This window comes from Gadus chalcogrammus, chromosome 11, assembly GCF_026213295.1.
Source record: "Gadus chalcogrammus isolate NIFS_2021 chromosome 11, NIFS_Gcha_1.0, whole genome shotgun sequence".
NCBI lineage: Eukaryota > Metazoa > Chordata > Actinopteri > Gadiformes > Gadidae > Gadus > Gadus chalcogrammus.
This window is the reverse complement of record NC_079422.1, coordinates 19403743-19420691: the sequence shown is the minus strand read 5'-3', so window position 1 is coordinate 19420691 and position 16949 is coordinate 19403743. Positions and strand designations below refer to the sequence as shown.

Sequence of the window (16949 nt, the reverse complement as noted above, 5' to 3'; positions counted from 1 at the left end):
AATGGTGGTCAGGAATGAAGGAGAACATGAAGTTGGAGAGGAAGGGAGAGAGAGAGGACACATTTTGATTAATATAAATTATTTATGTTGAAAATAACCCTCCAGGCTCATTGAGATGGCTTTTTTCCTTATGAATTTTTTTAACTTCAAATTGGTTATCATGTTAACTAAATACAGAATGATTCCAATGCTTAACACCCACAACAAGTTATGACCCTTCAAACAACATTATCCCATATTTTCTGTTAAATTCAAGCCAACATAAGTATGTGTTATATAATCAATGACAGAACCGAGTGGTGCCTACCGGTAGTATCTGGAAATGTTTGATTTTCTGATGATGGCACAGTGTGAGTACAAACGCCTTGGGGTTGCTCTGACTGACCCTCAGCAGAAACAACCTGCAGGAAGAGAGCAGGGAAATTCAGAACAAACTCATTCACTCAACAGTTTAAGGAACAAAAGCTTTCATCTCTGTTTGCACAGGTCTCCTCTCCAGATGTGGAGGAGGGGCCGTGGTCATTTTATTGCTCTTTCATTCAGCCTACTTTAAGGACTGACTTTCCATGGTTGTCCATTTATCTACATCTATATACATATAATCACACATAAAAACACTAAAATAAGTAAAATACTGCTATGTTGTTGAGGCGTCCATCGCTCGCTCGCTTTAACCGGCGCCGCCACCATGACAACCAATTTTTTTTTTTTACTCTTGTGTACTGTACAATAGGATGTGATAAAAGTGATTCTGATTCTGATTCAGTGTTTAATAAAATAAATAAATAAATAAATAAATAATAATAAGCAAGAAAAAAAGCATACAAGAATCTATCGTCGCGCTTCATTGTTTTTCCTTGAGGTAGCGATACCACACTATATGCTATTTAAAAATAATAAAAAATAACGTACACCATTATCATTTAATAAAAAGCCCACTGACCCGTCCACTTGTCCCTGCTGGTGGATGATGCGGTGCGACTCCTCCCTGGTTATCCGGCCGTGGAACCACAGCTGCGCCACGTGGATCACTGCTCATTCAGAAAACACAGGCATCTCGTTCAACCACGTTGTTTAGCATTGAGCCCACACAGGAGGGCACATCCTTCAAAGGGTTACAGTCGTTAACGTATCGCACCTACCTGAGCTTAGTGAAGAGTGGTGGAGAGGACTGTGGCAGCCCAGCACGTTCAATCGTTGACTCCTCTTCTGAGAGGGATGCGACGGACACACACACACACACACACACACACACACACACACACACACACACACACACACACACACACACAAAGAGAAACACACAAACACACACAGAAGCTGATGAGAATCAATTCAAATAACTTTAGGAACTTCAGATGTGAATGGATACCAGGATGCACTGAAGAATGTTATTTGATATGCAGACATATTTGCATGAATTAGTCTCATTGTACTAACACTATTGACTATTAATATTTTAAATATGCATATATATTGTTGAATTGTCTATTTTCAATCAATTTCAAGAACTTTTGGTCAGCACATTAGCACGTTGACCAACTAACATCTACACCATAGTCATATTCTAGATTCAAAGGCTTCTAAAACCTAAATAATTGAAATATGGCCTGCATACTTCCGAGACAGTGTTTCTTTGCATTTGTCTAGTTTCAGTTAAGCACAAGGAAGGTACTAGGAAATGATTAAACTACTGTGTAGCTTCTCACCCTCCATGCGTGTCCCTCTTCCATGGCGGCGCTTTGAGCTTCTAGAGGGTTCTTGATCACCCTGCCTATTCTCCCTGAGAAGTCCATGGCCACCAGGGAGTTTTCCGACACACTCCGCTAGGGGGCAGCAGAGAGACACGGTAGGTTTGACTGTCAGGCAACAGACCGCAATGTGGCTATGTGGTTCACTTGTCACTGACACGCTGATGAAGTGTATTCACAAAACCGTCACAAACATGACGTGTATTCAACATGCAGGTTATATAAAAAAAATAAACATACTATGTTTTGTTTTAGTCAAAGTTACAGTTGGCTATTCTCGTCATCATCACATAGCTATTTTATCAATGACCCGTGACTTGGGGGGGGGGGGGGGTGACTTACCACTGGGGCTGAGAAGTGTGATAGCAAAGTTTTCCTCTGCTGGGGAATCTTATAGTTCTGGTACAAAATGATTCCGTACTGTAAAGGAAACAGAGACACATGATGGATGAACAAAACTGTCCTCGATTCCTTCTTAGATGTACTTTGGAGTGAGCTGAGGTTTTTGACTCATTTGAGAAAGGCAGTGCATATTTATGGATTAATTTATTATGATAGGGTTAGTTTGCCACATAGCATGTCCATTGCCCATAAATGTAAAAAAATATCCTTTAAACATCGGTTAGCCTAGCATCCCCACTTGAACCATCTGTACCGCCTGCACCAAACCAAGCAGTAGTATCAGACAAACCACTCATCCAAGACCGTGTGACTACACGACACCCGAATCAAGCAGGGGCGTTCCTTCTTATCATTGAGAGGTGGACAAAACTACGGATGTGATTGTTAACGGTCAACGTTGCTGACGTTCCGCTAAGGCCCGGGCCCGCAGGCCGATCGTGGCTACCGTCCTCAGGCGTACCTTAAAGAGTCTGAAGGCGGTCATCCAGCAGGTACGACTCTGTTCGTCCTCGGCACACAGTATCCTCAGTTCTTTCAGCTCCGCCCTGCCTTTGTTGGCCTGGGGATTCACAAGGGTTGGCCAGGGTTAGCTACTGAGCGGCCCTGCTGGCATATAGAGGCATATAGTGTGTCTCAAAGTGTCATGTGGCAACCACTGCAGGGATGGCTGCCTTGGAGTAGAATAGAATGAACATCCAAGCCTATTGTGGGGTTTTTCTTTCATGGCACAATCAGTATAAAGGCGTGAGCAGGGAGTCGCCTGCAGGAGTTGCTCAATGCAGTCTGACTGGCTTCCGGTGACGGCCTTCACGATTTTTCAACATCGATTTGGTTTTCCATTTAAACGTTAGCATTTTGTTTATGCATGTCTCACTCCATTTTGAACACATTCTCTTCTGTGACACAATATATATATATATATATACATAAATATGTATAAATATCTATGCATATAGATCCATTTCGAGATGTAGATTTAGATATTTATGTATCAATCTATATCTACATCTATAAATACATCGTCCAACTGCTTTTCATTTTAAATGTGGACTACAGTTAGTGACTTAACGTGAAACAGCTTCCCCGTGAACTATTGACTCTGCCTTGCGTGCCGTTGCAGCCGTCATACCTTGATGCAGAACTCGTAGTCCGTGGGCGTGGCGTGCTGCTTCTTGGCCGGGACCACGGTGAAGATGTTGCTGTCCTCCAGGTCTGCCAGTAACTGGAGATGCCTCGGCTCCTGCGGGCGGGAGGTAATGAATATGTTAGGCCGCCAGAGCAACAGGTAGAGCAGGTAGAGCCGTCCAAAAGGGACACGTTCAGGATCGATCCGGGAGGGGGGGGTTTTAAAAGGGGAGGGCGGGGTAGGCCGATGCCAGACACACGGCTCGGACACGCAGTTTCCTTTGAGACAAAGATTTACGGGAGAGAAGGAAGCACGAATTGAGACACACTAAAGAACAACCTTTGAGTTGTTTATTCATGGCACACAGACATTTGAGGAGTCGTCGGTTGAAACATGCACGATCCATCAATCAAGCGCACACTTAAGCTGAGCTCAGCGTCAGGGGTTACCTTTGAGGTTCCTTTCGTGGAGCAGTAGAGGCCTGAGCGCCGCAGGAACATGTAGAGCTTCTTCCACGACTTCCTCCCCACCTCCTTCACGTACAGATGGCCCTGGATCTCTGGGTAGCTGCTTGCCGCCAACAAATTCTGAAAAAAAAAACAATTTTAGCTCCATGCCCTGAGGTAGAAAAGCTTCTGATGCCCATTTTTTGTGTCTCGAGTCATAAAACCAGTGATGAAACGTTTTTTACCCTTAACACAGAACTTGCTCGGTTCAACAAGTTAATGCGACTGTATTTATGAGTACAGCAGTAACAGTAGAACAGTACGACTGTCAGATCTGTTTTTACAGAGGGCTTGAGACTAATCTTTTCTGGTCTTTAGACATAGATAGATACATGTCTTCTTCCAAGCTCATCCGAGCACATCTCTAATAAATGTGAGGGGGAAAGAAACAGAGTATTTCACGTTTTGATGTGTGAAATCATGTGTCAGGAAAGAGATATCCACTGCCTGAGGCACGCCTATATCTGAAGTGCTTGAAACAAAAAGTCCTTGAAAGCACGATAGAAGGCCTTCAGAAGCGTCTGCTCTCAAGCCCACGGAAAACACAATCGCATTCTAGCGGCGGGGAAGTCGCGCCGTCACGTTTTCGTGATCACACCCTCGACGCCTGCGCTGTTCAGTACAACCATTCGCCTAATTACTGTTTCGATTGTGTGCCTTGACCCCGTGTGCCTTTCTGAAATGCGTGACAGTCACGACACCCGACCGACGAAACCTTAACCAAGCAACTCGCTAAACGCCGCTCCGCTCCGTGTCATGCTCCGGTCATGTATCACATGACCCCGGTGGCGCCACTCGAGTTAACCACGAGGAAACGGTCCCGGGTGCCCCGCCCTCTATCCACACGGCGCCCCGCTGCGCACGAGACGCTCACGGCACTGCTCCTTCAGACGTTGTTTTCTCTGCCGTCGACGCCCCGGGCCCCTTGTGCGTGACAGGAGAAGAGGCGTGTTTGCGCTCCACAAACACACACTGACAGACGGACACACAGACAGACACGCAGACGTCATGTGTCTGAGGTAGGGATAACGAGGGGTTATTAAGCCACCGCCCGTCGCGCCGATGTCGCCGCCACCCCCCCCCCCGGGGGGTCAGAGGTACTGGAATGTGGCCGCGCCACCGCGGTGTGTGTGCCGTGTCTCCGACGCCAAGCCACGTTTTAGCATGCGACCGAGAAAGACGAGACGAGGTCAACAAATGTTTCATGTTTCAATGTTTCAACAAATGTTTACCAACCGGTGTCGCTCCCGGGCATCTGGCTGTCAGTGTGTGTGTGTGTGTGTGTGTGGGTGTGGGTGTGGGTGGGGGTGTGGGTGGGTGGGTGGGTGGGTGGGTGGGTGTGTGTGTGTGTGTGTGGGGGTGCATGTGTGTGCATGTGTGTATGTGGGTGTGTACCTGCAGAAGTAGAGACGGTGGAATTGTGCCGTTGGTTTCCTGGCACCATGCAACCATGTGCTCCGGGAAAAACGTCTGTTGGGAGAGAGACAGAGAAAAAGAGAAAGAGAGAGAGAGAGAGAGAGAGAGAGAGAGAGAGAGAGAGAGAGAGTCACACAGACAACAGAGACACATCGAAAAAAAGCAAGAGAGAGAAAGATACAGAGAAAGAGAGAGATACATAGATACAGAGAATCGAGTGACAGGGAGAGAGAGGCAGCGAAAAAAGAGAGGAGAAAAAAAAGGAGAGAGAGAGAGAATGACAAGGGAGCAGAGAACGAGAGCCAAAGGGAGAATAAATGTATAGTTAGTGGTTTAGCGGCTGACATGCCAAAGCATCAGTGCCGCAGACAGTCCCGATATTTCATCAGAACGAAACTGAGATGATGACACTAAACACTGACAGACGGACCGGCGCATTCTGACACGGAACATTCCATCTCCTCTTTTATGGAAATGAGCAGGCTGCCATCGCTGTACCCTGAAACTCGTGACTGGCAGCTTTGGTGACTCCAAAATGCATTTGTCATCGCACAACAATTATTCCACACTTAAAGGACCTTGCCAGCTGGTTTTGGTCAAGCCCTAAAAATAAAACAAAAAAACTGCTGCCGCCATAAGGCTTTCCTTTCAAATGTAATAATTAATGAGTTAAAAATACAAGTAGCACAAAGCCGTTGAATGCATGAGCAGACAGGGTTTGCTATGTGGTGCCCTCCATGGTATCCCACGCGTTATTAAAGATAGGACACAAGGCCAGGGCTGAGAGATGTCCTCATACCGTAGGGTTTCTGAAGAATTCATATTTGGCGTAGTTCTTCCTGAAGAGGAACCTGCTTTCACTGTTCATGGACGCCTGCACCTGAACCACCAACTCATGGTCCTCGAGACAACGCTCTGCAGAGAGAGACAGAGAGAGAGACAGAGAGAGAGAGAGAGAGAGAGAGAGAGAGAGAGAGAGAGAGAGACAGAGAGAGAGAGAGACAGAGACAGAGACAGAGACAGAGACAGAGACAGAGAGACAGAGAGAGAGAGAGAGAGAGAGAGAGAGAGACACAGAGAGAGAGACAGAGAGAGAGAGAGAGAGAGAGAGACAGAGAGAGAGAGAGAGAGAGAGAGAGAGAGAGAGAGAGAGAGAGAGAGAGAGAGAGAGAGAGAGAGAGAGAGAGAGAGAGAGAGAGAGAGAGAGAGAGACAGAGACAGAGACAGAGAGACACAGAGAGAGAGAGAGAGAGACACAGAGAGAGAGACAGAGATAGAGAGAGAGAGAGACAGAGAGAGAGAGAGAGAGAGAGAGAGAGAGAGAGAGAGAGAGAGAGACAGAGAGAGAGAGAGAGAGAGAGAGACACAGAGAGAGAGAGAGAGAGAGACACAGAGAGAGAGACAGAGAGAGAAACACAGAGAGAGAGACAGAGAGAGAGAGAATGAGAGAGAGAGAACACAAAATAAAGAGAGAGTGAGACATTTAGGGCAGGGAATGAATTAAGCCAGAGACCATACTGTAAACATTTTGAAGCTGACACCATCCAACGCATGTGTCAGAGGAGAGAGATGAGGAATGATCGTCCTCCCTCTCCCAGGCACAGCGTCTTGCAGCTCAAATCTTTTAAGTGGTTGCAGCATTGGGATGCCCTTCCACATGTGGTACTGCTCGTTCCCTTTAAACTAATAAACGGAAACATTATTGTGTTTGCAAAACCTCGAAGACCCTTTAAAGATCCCAAGGAAAAGTCACATATTGTCAGTGTTTGTGATCCATAGCCGTCACCACTAAAAAGTTTCCATTCAATGTGATTGGGCTCCGCCGCCCTGTTGACAAGTATGAAAAAACACAGCCAACCCATTCTCTACATTGGACTCAATAACAATGTCTACTATAAACTCGTGATTCACATTTTCCATACACTGCAATTTAATAATACTATAACAGGATTAAATAGGTAAAGGTTCAAGCCAATATAAAATAATACAATACAGAAAATTCAAGTCACATTGCTAGACGTCATGCGTATACATTATTTAATGATGTTATGGTTAACCCTAACCCTATTAAATGCATAAATTAGTACCTGAGTACGTACGAACTTGAAGAGGTCATGAACACCATGAGCAAATGGTTACTAGCCCATTAGTTAACTGTTTATTAACAGTTCGTTTATTATGAGTTAATGCATATTAATGCATTAACTAATTCATTATTGCACACTTATATTTCTGAAGTGTCCCATTTGATTTCAACACCATCACTGGCCTCCGTGATGAATCACATGTGTACACCTCTTCCCACGGAGACGCTCGGCGAACACTGAGTCTCCCAAGGTAAATCATCCGTGTTATCTCACTTAATCTGTTTGTTTCTGGCATAATCTTCACCTGTCACGAACGTTTGTAAGGTCTGTCTCACTTGCATTCATTTTACTCTGAAATAACATAAATGGAACTTTAGATGTCTGGGGATAAGCAGCACAGCAGTCAGGAAGCTATTTAAAGCAATAATAAACTGTGTATTCAGTATATTTATGTAAAGCATTTTGAAAAATTTGCATGCACGATAAAGCATACCAAAAAAATTGCCTTTCCCTCTGGGCTAAGCCCTCCCATATTTCAGAAACCTAGAAAAGACCCTCCAGCCTTCTTACTATCCTGGCTTCCAGGAGTCTCTGTCTCTCTCTCCCCATTTCCTTTCCTCACCCTTTAATTTTCGCTCTCACTCCCTCTGCCATGTTCCTCCATCTAGCACCTACTGGCATGACTCTGCAGGTTTGCCTCTCTCTCTCTCTCTCTCTCTCTCTCTCTCTCTCTCTCTCTCTCTCTCTCTCTCTCTCTCTCTCTCGCTCGCTCGCTGACCCCTCACTGACTCTGACTCTTCCTGGGTGACCTCCATGGACTGTTCATCTTACAGGGCTCCCACTTGTGGAGGTCAGTGGATCACCACTCCAACAGGGGACCATGGTGATATCCCTCTCTCCCCCGTCTCCCTCTCTCCCCCGTCTCCCCCTCCCCCCCTCTCCCCCCCCCCCACGCAGGCCAGGAATAGCTCTGCTCTCTCCATTCTGCCTGCATTGTTGAGCTATTTCTGGACGCCATGCCTCCACCCACGCGTGTCCCCACACCGACCACAGCACACATCTCTCATGATGGAATATATTATGGGATGCAGTGACCATGTTGCCCACCGTCAGACAAACACAAGCCCACACACATGCGTGCATGGACATTGTGCGCGTGCCTATTCACACGTGTGTGTGCGCGCATGTACGTGTGTGCATGCATGCGGATGCATGCATGCACACACGTACATGCACACACGTACATGCTCGCACACGTCATACACATAGGAATAGGTACGCTCACATGTCCACACACGCACGCGCACACAGTTTCAGGGATGTGTATTGAGCCAGAACCTTTCATATGGTCGCAGTATATTACTGTTATCCGTTTTTTAATACAGTAATATCACACAATGTTACAAGCTGAGGGAAGTAAAGACAGAAGTAAAAAAAAAAAAAAAAAAAAAGATTGAAAGCTAGCCAGTATTAGAGAGAGTATCACGTGTTTACATGAGCGCACTTCACGCCAGTTCTGATCAACGCGTCGTCACCTGAACCGGAGAATAACCCCGACGCGTGTGCGCGCTAAATCGTACCTACTAAACCGCTCAACACTCAGCAAAGCGTTCCACTCCTGGACTTGGAAGGTAGACGGCTTTGAGCGCAGGTGCTAACAGAATAAGGGCTTCAGCTGAATATATCTCGCTCAGGGCCCCAAAAAACAACGGATGATGTCACACGCAGACTCCCTTCAGCCAACCCCCCCCCCCCCCCTTCCATCCCCACGAGCCAAACCTCAGCTGCTGCCACTGGTTGCATTAGTGCCGAATCACTGCTAAAATATTCATATGCTATAACATGGAAATTGAATAGCAGAGCAGACCCCACACCAGCCCGTTTATATCCACCCTCCCCCCATTCCCAGGGAAACGCCTGTTATTTACTTTTATACCTCTTATTTTATTATTTATTATTTTACTAGGCTATATTTTAAATAAAACAAAGTCACACTTGCTCTCACACATCTGGTTAAATGTACAGACACGAGACAGAGCACAGACCTGACTTGTCTCCCTTAAGTGCTTTATAATAGGACCTCGCTCCCAAGGGCGGGGGCTAGGGGGGGCGAAGTCCACCCCCCCCCCCCCCCCCCACACACACACACTTTGAAAGGGATCCAGCCTTTAACGTTTTTACGGCCTTCACGGCCAATGGAAAGGCCTGATTTACCAGCCCTCATTGTGGAGTGGCTTAACCATAGTTCAGCCGCTGAGTTTCCCTATGTTAACCGTTGCCCAACCATATCTTCATGCATGGAGATGGAGCCAGTATGAGACAATAACGCAAAATGTATAGCTTGGCTTGAAATAGGATAAATAGTTAGAGAATATCAATTCACAATAGAAAAGTATGAAACTGAGAGTGAAACCAAACATAACGTCAGCTATTAAAGCAAACTTCTTAATCCATATCTCCTCCCTTTTGAATACAATGCAATGCTCTACTAAACAGTTCTAACACAACATACTGACGGTCTGTCATGGTAACAGATCAAATCAGTATTATCTAGTTTAGGCAATAGCACTTTTGGCATCTGATGGCACCGGGCAGTCTAAAATCATCAATGATTATGAACTGCTTTATATGATTAATTTGTGTTGTTGTCACCGAAATCCACTGTGCCACTTAACACAAATGAGTGATACGAAGCAGTTAAAAACAGGAACACCGTTTCCCCAAGAACATAGATCCACAGACACAGAGGCCTGTTACACCTGGCACTAGCATGCGTTTTAGCAGATATCAATCGGATAACTCAAAAATGCAACACATTTCATTTCCACCTGGCATGAGCACTACTCTCCTTTGTCCAGATCGATATCAGGCATTGCACGGCTGAACCGTCCAAATCCACAACGGAGCGTTACTCGCCTGTGCGTCAGTTATCCCGCAGAAAATAATGCATCCAAAGCGCCCGAAACCCCGAGTTCCCTGAAACCATCTCAGTATCCCGAGTGGCTTACGTCACTCGTATCTCCTGCTAACTTAACTACTTAACAGCCTCTCGCCTAAAGAGATAGCTGTTTAGATCGCCCCCATCCATCACCTCCATCGCACTACCCCTGGTCCCTGGGGGGGGGAGGAGGGGGGGGGGATTACAGGGAAGCCGATCAATGGCATTCCACTGCTTTACCATACGGAGGAGAGCAGAAGTAGACAGAGGTCTTCTTTTGCTTTGGGTGTCACCGTGTTGTTTCTCGTTTTTTTTACTTCTGCATCTGTATCTTAGACCTCTGGGAGTTCATCTGCTTCATGGAAGTGTTTGTTAGGCCTATTTTACTTTGACATTTCTTATAATGAATGGTGATATTGGCATGTATCACTTCTTCTGGTGCTTTCACTGTGTGCAGATCAGCCTGTATTTACTTTGGCTGTCGGCGATAACTAATTATTAAACGTAACGTCGCAGGTATTATCCATGCAATTATAATGAGGATGACACACAGCAACGAGGTCACACTCTCCCACTCAGTGTGGCAGATTTCTCGGCGGATGAGAGATAGGGTCTTCATGCAGCAACACCCTCCCCATTACCGCGCAAAGGAAACGCATGATGATAATAGTATTTATTTAGATTAAAACTATCACAAAGCCTTGAGCTAAGTCTTTCACATGCAGATAAAAACGTTTGTTTCTGCTTAGGCTTTTCGGGGAGGTGATTAAAAAAAAATATAGTACCGGGAACGTTCATGAATTATCACAGCGAATAATGACCACAGCAGCTTCCACAGCAGCACTATCTTTGGTCAGAGAAAGCTATCCCAGAGATATATACTGGACAAAAGTAGTGGGAGGGATAGTGTGGGAAGAAAGATGCTATGACGTACGTTTGTGAAGCTGGTCATCCTGATAAAACAAGCATGTTGCACGGAGAGAGAGAATGCAAGAGAGAGAAAGGGCGAGCAAGGGAACAAGACAGAGACAGAGAGAGAGATAAAGAGAGAGAGTGCAAGGGAGAGAAAGGGAGAGAGAGAGAGACGGAAAGAAGAGGAAGAATACATGAACAAGGAAGGAGGGCGTCAACTTGAAAATTGCAAGAGAGAGAAAAGGGGAGAGAGAGATAGATAATTCGGAATAGAATAGGGCTTATAGGCAGAATATTGCATAATGGCTCCTATCCTTCATCTATTTATAGGCTCCTTACTGAAATGTATGGCAATTGCGTAATTATGCATGCTGACATAAAGTGATGCAGAGGCATCACTTAATATCAACAGCAGTCATCTTGTCTAATTCATGGCTTTGGCCCCAACCAATACAAGTGATGCAAGCTGGCTTCAGCTGGCTGCCCCAGGGGTCTGCTGAGTCTCAATAGGCCCCAGTGCTTAATTGCGGCCCCCTGATTGGTTAGGAAGGCCTTCACACTCTCCCTTTATGACTCCAGCAGGGATGGCCTCCCTATGCATACTCTGCCACCCAGCATCACACTTAACAGTCACCATTAACCAGCGTCTTGCCTGGCCCTGGTTGTGAGATGGCAAACAAGACCATCAGATACAATAAAGTACCTTGTGCCCACTCTATACCCACCATTTCTTACAATACTGCATCGTAGACATCGAGTCATTATATATTAGCGTTTCCTGCACTATCTTGCCTGGAGCTATAGTTTCTGGAGCACATACCAATACGAAGTCGGTAGCACGGTCGCGGTTAGGCACATGAATCTAAATGTCATGCTCTAGATTATCAGACTTTGTGTCTCTATATTCGTAGTCTCCAAACTTGGAAGCACGTGCCAGCACTGACCCAAGGCAGAGCCGAGTGAGAATGCACTTTGTGTGCTGAATGGATGCCTGTGAGAACACTTCACCACCTGTATGCTTAAGGAAATATTGTGCGTCACAGCCCAACATCCTACTGTACCTGTATGTGTGTTTGTGTTTGTGTTTGTGTGCGTGTGCGTGTGCGTGTGTGTGTGTGTGTGTGTGTGTGTCGGCCCACTTGTCATGTGTACAATGCAAGTGTACGTGCCTTTTAATATATGCATGCATGCATAGCAAATGAAAGTGCCAAATTCGTGTGTATGTGTGTGCACGCACAGTGTGGTTTTCTGTCCAGGCGGGGGGGGGGGGGTTGACGGTGGGGTGTGTGGGTGGGGGGGCGGGAGGAGTGGGGGGGGGTGACTGCCACTTACCTAGGCCCAGTAGGGGGTGGTGCTCAACAAGCGCCCAACTGTTGTCGTCCACACAATGGCTCTTATACACCAGGAGCTGGCACAGGTCCCTGGCCGTCATGTCGGCCGGGATCTCCACCACTTTGCCCATGCCGTCCTCGCTGAAGATCTTCACGATCTGCATGGCAGGAGGGCGGGGAGCACCAGACCAGAGGGGAGAGAGAGGAAGAGGTCAGGAATCCGGACTGAGGAACGCGACCGGCGGTCTTAGTGGCCGTGCCCGCCGTTCCAAAAATAATAAATACGTCGCGGGAGGAGAGTCAAGCGAGGGAATGCCAGCTGTGCTCGACTTGCTGAAGGGCGTGTGCGTTGTGAAGATACTTTTTGTTGTTTGTTGTTTTTTGGTTGTTAAAATCGATGTGGCCGACACTTGATTTTACAACGTGGCACTTTTGATTACACAGCCCAAAAAGGCAGCGGGACAGCAGCCAATCATGCTCAACGTCTATCATATCGTGCTTCGGGTGTGCTATGTAGCGTATGCGGCAAGCCCCTGTAATTACAGCAGCACTGCTGTATAGAAACACGGAGACACTTGACACAATGTAGCAATTGTGGCGCTAGAATTCAAAGGCAAGCACTTCTCCTCGGGAGTGATTCGGCTGTAATGTACAGCTGGGCAAACATGGCGCCCGGTAGAGGCTCACACAGCCGTTGACATAGTGAGGAGTCGTCAATGTGTGCCTCATGAGGTCATGGACTGTGAAGGCGGATGCACAATCCCCTTATGTGTTCACTCAGATAATGAGCAATAAAAAAGTGTTCAAGTGATTCTATTTGAGTTTAAATCAAACACTTATTTATTTGGAATTCAAAACATAAAAAAAAAAATAAGTGTTTCAATTTCACAGCTAAAAATATAGTTTGTGTTCAGCGGGGATCGGATTATGGCCATATTTACTTCTCACGGAGTTCCAACTGTGGGTTTTTGTTGCATAATTCATCATCTGCTTCCAATTTGTTAGACAGTATGTGTGCGTGCACGCCATTCACAACCATGGGGTGAGGGCACAACACATCGGCACACACTCAGCGGCACATAGACACATTCAGAGACGCAGACACGCACACATCCTCACACAGACACATGCACATACATACACACACACACACACACACCCTCACACAGGCACACACACACAAACAGACACACACACACACACGCGCGCAAACACACACACACAAACACAAACAGACACACACACATGCATATACATACACCGACACACACACACACACACACACACACACACACACACACACACACACACACACACACACACACACACACACACACACACACACACACACACACACACACACACACTACATACGTGCATTATACGAAAGCAGTGCATGAGATAGTGATGGGATGAGTCTCACCAACATATCTGATTCTTCCAGTACTTCATATTTCTGAGTGACATCGGCTTTCTGGAGGAAAATGATCTCACGTCAGAATGTGTGACACAACCCCCAGCAGTGAGAACCACAAACATCATGCGAATAAAAGCCCTGAGTATTTACCTCCGGGCCCTTATGGTCGAGGTAAAAGCCCCGGCATCTGGCATGTGCCTTAAGAAATAGCCTTGTTTAAATTGCTCTCAGTCTTCTCAAGTTGCCAACTTGTCATGCTAGGTCATCCTATGTCACATATTGCTGTGACATACGCAGGGGAACACAACTGCAACTCACACTCATCAGTTGAGGGCTTGTGTAGTTACAGGCAGGTTAAAATATACACATAGATATATAGACTGTATCTAGAGTATATCTATACATACAAACGAGCAAGACGAAAACCATAACTTTAGCCTCCACCGGATCATAGCATAGTCCGAGTAGCGTAGCCCCGATAGCCCACGCGCGCCGCAGAACGTTAGCCGGTAGCGATGAGCCGCTATGATCCGTCCCTCTGGAGACGGTTTTACAGTTTGGGCCGTGACAGTTGGTACAGAACGCCGGCCCTTAGCCGAACGGTCGGCCTGTGTCACACCGACTCTAGCAGCGACAAACCACCAAACCCAAGGTTCGCCGGCTTGACTTTGAGAAGGAAAACCACCAGACCTTTCACTTCCTTCCACATCTCCCCCTGCTCGGATGATAGGCTAGCCATGTTCAGTCGCCAAGACGGCCTTGTACGCGTCCGGAAAAAGACAAATATGGGGGAGACGGAGGAGAGAGGGACAGAAAGACAGAGACGGAGAGAGCGAGGGAGCGAGAGAGAGAGAGAGCGGGAGATTTAGAAGAGGAATCGAGCGGTCTTACCTCAACTGCTGGCAAAAGGCAGCAGTCAGGAGAACATGAAGGCATTTTCTGTAATCTTTCTCTTGCTGGAGCGAGCTCCCTTTTCCCCCACGCACACTCACACAGTTGCTAAGACAGGACCCCCCCCCCTGCGCAGCCCACTTCCCTCCACGCTGACACCAGCCAACAGAGGAAGGAAAAAGACTCAATGTAAATCCAGTCTGGTTGGAGGGAGGACGGGAAGCAACGTAGGCACCTGACAGCAGCAGCAGCGATGCTACCTGTCACACATAGCCTGGAGTAAGGTCCTCTCAACCTCCTCGGAGACACTCTGTGTGTTAGCGTGCCGGCTGCGCTGTGTGACCTGGAAACCGGTTCCGACGCGAAACGAGACAGCCCAAAGTGTCAGCTGGAAAGAGAGGAGCGGTGGCTACCGGTGGCTAGGGTACAGTACAGCAGAGAGCTCCTTGTGCCGGTTGTGTCTGACAACTCTGTCTTTCTCCCACTCTCTCTCCCTCTCTCTAGTCTCGGTTTCTATTCCTCTCTCTCTCTCCCTCCCTCTCTCTCGCTCTCTCTCTCTCTTTCCCCCTCGCTCTGTGTGTCTGTGTGTCTCTCTCCCTCCCCTCCCTCCCTCCCTCCCTCACAAAGGGTTACAGCCTCAGCCACGGGCTCCCAGGCACAGTGAATCAAACCACACGCTCACCGACCAATCATAAGGCTGCAGCAGGCTGATGTAATCATTCCCACACAGACCTAAGCACTCAGACCCGGCGCGCACACGCACACACACACAGGCACACACACACACACCCAGGCATTCACATACACACAGGCAAAATACACACATATACAGCCACATACACACAGGCAAAACACACACACACACAAACACACTCAAGTGTACACAAGCAGGGAGGCACCACTATACAGACGCACAGTCATGCAAAGACACACAGGCTACTTTTTCAGGCGGCTCTCGCGAAGATCTCAGCTGTACACGTTTTTTTAAAACCTTAAAGTGAGAGGGAGAAAGGAGAGTGAGGGAGAGGGGAGAGAGAGAAAGGGGAGAGAGAGAGAGTGGGGGGAGAGGGAGAGAAGGGGAAGGAGAGTGAGAGAGAGGGGAGAGTGAGAGAGAGAGGGAAGAGAGAGTGGGGGGAGAGAGAGAGAGAGAGGGGGAGGGGAGAGAGAATGGGAGAGAGGGGGGAAAGAGAGAGAAACAGAGAGAGAAAGAAGAGGAAGAGCACATGAACAAGGAAGGAGGGAGCTGTATTGAAAATATCAAATCCAGTTTCTTTGCTTTTCCTCTTCAGCTAACAGCCCTGTTGGATGGGAGGGCCTTGTCTCGTTATCTACAGTTTTCTTCCTCCCCCTCCCCCCTCTCTCTCTATTTCCCCTTCTCTCCCCCCCTTCAATCTCTCACTTCGTCTTATCGTCTCCCCCGCTCTGTGGCATGACTTTGAACCCCCTCCCCAGGAACAAGACTCATTACAGAGCAAATGAAATAAAACTAACCTGGAGCACTTGAACTTTGCCCTCCTCCCCAAACACACACACCCGCCCCCCACGCACACACACACACACCCCCACGCACGCACACACACACACCCACACGCACACACACACACACACCCACACGCACGCACACACAGAACACACACACACACTCACACACCCACACGCACACACACAGACACCGTGTGCCAACATTCTTCCCCTCAACTGAACAAAAAGGGGAAAACTTGGGTCTTTCTCATGAAGAGTCAGAGAGACGTGCATCAACACACATACACGCACACGCGCACACACGCACACACAACCACAACCAGCCAACCACACACACCCTGATCAGATATCCACAAATCATTCATTTTTATCTATCTATCAATCTATCTTTCTCTGAATCTACAGGTGCAGTCACGTCACGACTCTAGGCTGAATTCAGTGAGAGAGAGAGTCTGTGTGTGTGAGTGTGTGGTGGGGGAGGGGAGAGAAATGGTGAGGTCTGGAAAGAGCGCTGGGGGGGGGGGGGGGGGGGGCAAACACGCATAGTCACGCAAGTAGGTGCTCGGTCGAGGAAGATTGCATGGGGAGAGAGAAAACGAAAGAGAGAAAGAGGAAAGGAAACGGGGGGGAGAGAGAGAGGGACAGAAATGGAAAGAGAAAGAGAGAGCAAGAAAGAGGGGGGAGAGAGAG

General features: G+C 47.4%; 1 protein-coding gene across 1 annotated transcript in view; it reads right to left on the bottom strand.

Annotated features, from left to right (window-relative positions):
- LOC130392234 (growth factor receptor-bound protein 10-like) overlaps positions 1-16949 on the bottom strand; it is a 70157-nt gene that overhangs the window by 4678 nt on the left and 48530 nt on the right. The window contains 11 exon segments of the mRNA XM_056602702.1: positions 308-401; positions 944-1031; positions 1143-1209; positions 1710-1826; positions 2094-2171; positions 2614-2712; positions 3283-3393; positions 3729-3866; positions 5181-5255; positions 6001-6116; positions 12471-12627. Coding sequence (XP_056458677.1) covers positions 308-401; positions 944-1031; positions 1143-1209; positions 1710-1826; positions 2094-2171; positions 2614-2712; positions 3283-3393; positions 3729-3866; positions 5181-5255; positions 6001-6116; positions 12471-12627 — 1140 coding nt within the window.